The sequence below is a fragment of the Anguilla anguilla genome, chromosome 8 (assembly GCF_013347855.1).
Source record: "Anguilla anguilla isolate fAngAng1 chromosome 8, fAngAng1.pri, whole genome shotgun sequence".
Taxonomy (NCBI): domain Eukaryota; kingdom Metazoa; phylum Chordata; class Actinopteri; order Anguilliformes; family Anguillidae; genus Anguilla; species Anguilla anguilla.
The window spans coordinates 42,721,731-42,726,144 of record NC_049208.1 but is presented as its reverse complement, the minus strand read 5'-3'; the positions used below and the strand labels follow the sequence as shown (position 1 = coordinate 42,726,144).

The window sequence follows — 4,414 nt, the reverse complement described above, 5'->3', positions numbered from 1 at the left end:
GACAATAGACCGGCCTGGTCTACCCCACAAACAAATTAGAATGTTTATTACAGTATTCAATCTATTCTCGTGAATAAGTGAGCCAACGCACATTCATACATGTATATTGTTGTACACTCAACACCATGCGAACACACTGCAACCACTGAATTACACTAGCCAATGAGTAGTTAGCAGAACAGCTCCATTATACTGCCTATCCGCTCCTTCCATACTCACTGCTGCTGCCAGTCACAAGGCCTGTCTGCACTGGCCTCCAATGTTAGAATAAACTTTCCATGGTGGTCAGGACAGGAGAAATGTTGTGCAGCTTTACATGAATTGTTGTGTACCTTCAGATGCAAAATGATAAACTGAAGACCCACCTCTTCAGATTGCATCTTGGTTCTCCTCTCATCCCCTACCTGAAGAATCCTTTGTAGTAGTTCAGCTTTTCATAATTTTCCTAGCCATAGGGCTTTCCTAGTCTTAGGGCTTATTTTCGATGTAATCTGTATGTGCTCAGCATGTGTATTTAGGCTTTTTGTAAGCATAGTTAATTAGTTAATTTGCCTGACTGCTTCAGTGATGGTAAATTCATATCCGCTACTCTGGGAATGATGTAAACCAGGTCTAGCACTTTCATGAGTTTAAATTAAGTGAATGAACTTGTGTTTTCCTCCATTTTAAGTTGCTCTGTTAAACGAATGTAATTTTTGTTAAGTTCTTAATTTTCCATGAACTCCAAGATAATTCAAGTGACTGGATGCAATCCACTCTGTTACCATTGTAATTATGGAATCAACAAGTGTTCAGTTGAAAGCTCTTTGTCTTGACCCATTCTCTTATTTTATTATTTGATTACATCACTTACATTTCCCAGTTTTGATCTTGGTCTCCTAACGCAACCCCCTGTACAATTAATTTAATTTAATCTGATGGGGATTCATAGACAACCACCAAAAGAAAAAAAAGAAGAAAAAAAACCAATGGTAACCCCTTCATATAAATGTGACTCTACTGCGCTTAATGATCCAAAAGGACCCTGCAAGACCAGCAAGCTACATTATGCAACACTGTTTATGCACATTCACAAAAGGATATTCTTTTTTTAGATAGCCTACATTAAGTATAAGGACAGAATGTCTCATTGTTCAATGACACTGTAACCTCTTCCTTCATGAATCTCACAGAAGAGCATCAAGAGACACCCTGTGTCTATTCAAACTTTTCTTGTTTGGAAACTTCACCAACAGCAGTGGATGTGTTGCTCTATATACCTGTAGCGATAGTTGTCTCACTGACCGTGTGTGGAAACTTGCTTGTGATCATCTCCATCTGTCACTTCAAGCAGCTTCAGACACCAACTAATTTCCTTGTGCTGTCTTTGGCCATGGTGGACTTTCTTGTTGGGGTAATTGTGATGCCCCTCTATTTTATTATGTGGATAGATCCATGGAGGTGCTTTGATATATTGTATTGCACAACTTTTAAGATAGCAACATATTGCTTTACTTGTATATCAGTTTATAACGTAGCTTTAATTGGATTGGACCGATATCTTGCCCTCTCCAACCCTTTTCACTATTCCATGAAAATTACAGTGAATGTAACTTTGAGGATGATTTTCATACTGTGGTTGTATTCATTAATCTACAATATGGTGCTTCTTTATTTCAATGGAGATTTTACTGACATGAAAGAAAACATCACATGTGGTGTGTGTGTTGGTACAGTCAATAAAGTATGGGCTATTGTTGACTTCATAATTGCATTTGTTTTACCATGCTCAATGATTGTAATTATAAACTTGAAAATTTTTGCTATCGCTAAAAAGCATGCAATTAAAATTAGAAGTGTCAGAAAGTGCCCAAAAAATGATCATGGTTCTATGGCCTCTGAAAGGAAAGCAGCAAAATCCCTTGGAATTCTAGTGGCAGTCTTCCTTCTGTGTTCAGTACCCTACTATGTAAGTGCATTCTTTGAAATCTATTTTAAGAACAAATCTGTCGATCTTGCAATTTCAACTACAGTACCTCTATTATATTTGAATTCTTCCATTAATCCAATCATTTATGCTCTTTTTTATCCATGGTTTCAGAGGTCTGTTAAACTCATACTAACACTTAGAATATGTGGTTCGGAGTCTTCTATGCTGAATGTGCAACGGGAAACCTAACAATCTCAGATGAATGTCAAATGAATGTGATGTTTATAAAACAGTTTAAATTTTTTCATCCTTGTTTTACATAGATTGTCAAAAAGCCCTCTGCTTGCAGTGTCGAACACACCCAACATAGCATTGATTGCCCTCATGATGTCATTATAACAGTGTTTTTAAACTTCATTACAAATGTACAGTGGACTATAAAGGCCTTAAAGGGCTTACAAAGGAATATTCATAGAAAGTTGTTCTAAAACAAAAAAATATTAAATTCCCTGTAAGAAGTTGTTCTGTTCAAAGGCTTTTTCCAACTTTGTGTATCTGTTTTCACACTTGACAACCCATTGTTTCTATAATTTGATAACATGCTACTGTTTTCCTTTCTTGTCATTTTTTATATAATATAATAAAATAAGGTCCATTTACAAGTACAGGAAATTGTCATGGTGGTTTGTGGGCAGCATGAGCCAATGAAGTTTTCCTATTGTCTAGTACTAATTACTTCTCATCCTGAATCCTTTCACATGCATACAAATACAGACCTGCCAACTTGCACGCATTTTGTGTACCAATCACGCAATTCTTGGTCAAAATACGCAGGTACGAAATGCCAGCTGAAACTATGCAAAAAAAAAAAAAAAAAATTGTGTAATTTAATTACGGAAAACCATCAGTTAATACAAAACAATACCGTACATTTATTCGGTATTTAAACTACATGCCTCGGACTGAACCAGATGCTACGAATTTGTGCTTGGGGTTCTGTATCCCCCTCCCCGACCCACTCAACATCCACTGATACGCAGTGGTACTTTATTATCCACCGAGGCATAGCGCTGCATTGCTGAGGTAAAATGGGAAGTAGGGAGTAATAATCAAGCACAAAACGTGACCGTAATGTTAACATATAAAACGTTAAAACATGTTCGGTACACTGAAGAAAAAAAAATTGTTACATCTACGTAATTTAATTGTGGAAAGTATTTCCACGAAAATAAATCATGTTCTTTCAAATTTAAGTAATTTTGTTGATCTAACAATATTAAGACAGATTAAATGAATGTAATTCACTGTGGTAACTACAATCTAATGTGATCAAGTTAGATTAACTTGATTTATTTGAGTAGGTCAAACTGATTTCATCCATGTTGTTCCAAATTCTTTTACAAGGGTTTATTTGACTTATTGAAGAAATGTTAATGTAACTTAATGTAGTGATGTTACTTTGGTTACTACAGCTTTCAGTGATCCAATTTGATTATGTGGATTAAACAAATGAATCTAATCTAGCATTAACTCAAAACTGCTAAAACTGAAGACTTAACTGAAACCATTTACAACCTACTTGGTCTAAGTTAGGAAAGCACATGACGACCAGTGTTTGCTGCAGAAAACTTGTATTTTCAAAAATCACAGAATAAATGGACACATTTAAAAAGTGCTTCTGTCCACACAGCAGAATGAGGTGCATCGCACACAAGTAGCACAAGTGCACAGTGTCATAAGGCATAAGTGGTTCACTCAATAAACAGGCAAGTATAAACCCAATGACAGATTCTTTGTCATTTAAGTGGAAAATATTATCTGTAAACATGGAATTTGAAACATTTTAAAGCAAAACTAAATATCAATCTGCTTCACATTAAACAAAGTGCATTGCACGTCCTTTAACATTTCACAGAATAAATGCACATATTTGTAAAGTGCCCCTCTCACACATCAACATTCCAAACTTTACAAGTTTAAAAAGTGCAAAAAAAAAAAAAAAATCACCCCCCCTTCATATTTGAGCTAAACTGAGAATGATGCCTGAATGACAGAAAATAAAACAGAGAAATTACATGGTGTTTCAGTATGCCTATCACTAATGTGTTGTTTTTTAGTGTCTGCACTTTTGTTGATAGTTTTTTGTCATCTGTTTGCATAACAACCTTTTGAAGAGCTTCAAAGGTGTATCTGTGCTCTGATGGGTAGCTCAGGTTAAGTGTATATGTGAGACCCAGCAACATGGTTACTGCTAAAGGCACGCTGCTCAACTCACTAAGGACCTCCACCCCCTCCATGAAGATTCCAGTGTTCTCTGGGTTATCTCTGGGCTCTGCACCCTCGTGTGTAATGACAAAAATGGCCATGGCCATTTACGCCATCTCCCCTGGAAAGTCTTCTTCACCAGTAGCCTGAAGCAAAACATAATTATTTTGTTTAAAATATGTGACCAATCAAATGCAGTTTTTAGCAACACTTGCCAATTAGGTGGACTTGAATATATAG

At 36.2% G+C, this 4,414-nt stretch overlaps 1 protein-coding gene across 1 annotated transcript; it reads left to right on the top strand.

Moving 5' to 3' along the window:
* Window positions 1-1,030: 1,030 nt before the first annotated feature.
* On the top strand, window positions 1,031-2,557 carry LOC118234542 (trace amine-associated receptor 13c-like). Its single transcript, XM_035431132.1, has one exon. The coding sequence runs from the start codon at window positions 1,160-1,162 to the stop codon at window positions 2,156-2,158; it is 999 nt and encodes a 332-aa protein (XP_035287023.1). The 5' UTR covers window positions 1,031-1,159; the 3' UTR covers window positions 2,159-2,557.
* Window positions 2,558-4,414: the final 1,857 nt, after the last annotated feature.

What these genes read in the sequence shown, in the direction of transcription:
- LOC118234542 (XM_035431132.1), top strand. Translation starts at nt 1,160, where the DNA reads ATGAATCTCACAGAAGAGCATCAAGAGACACCCTGTGTCTATTCAAAC.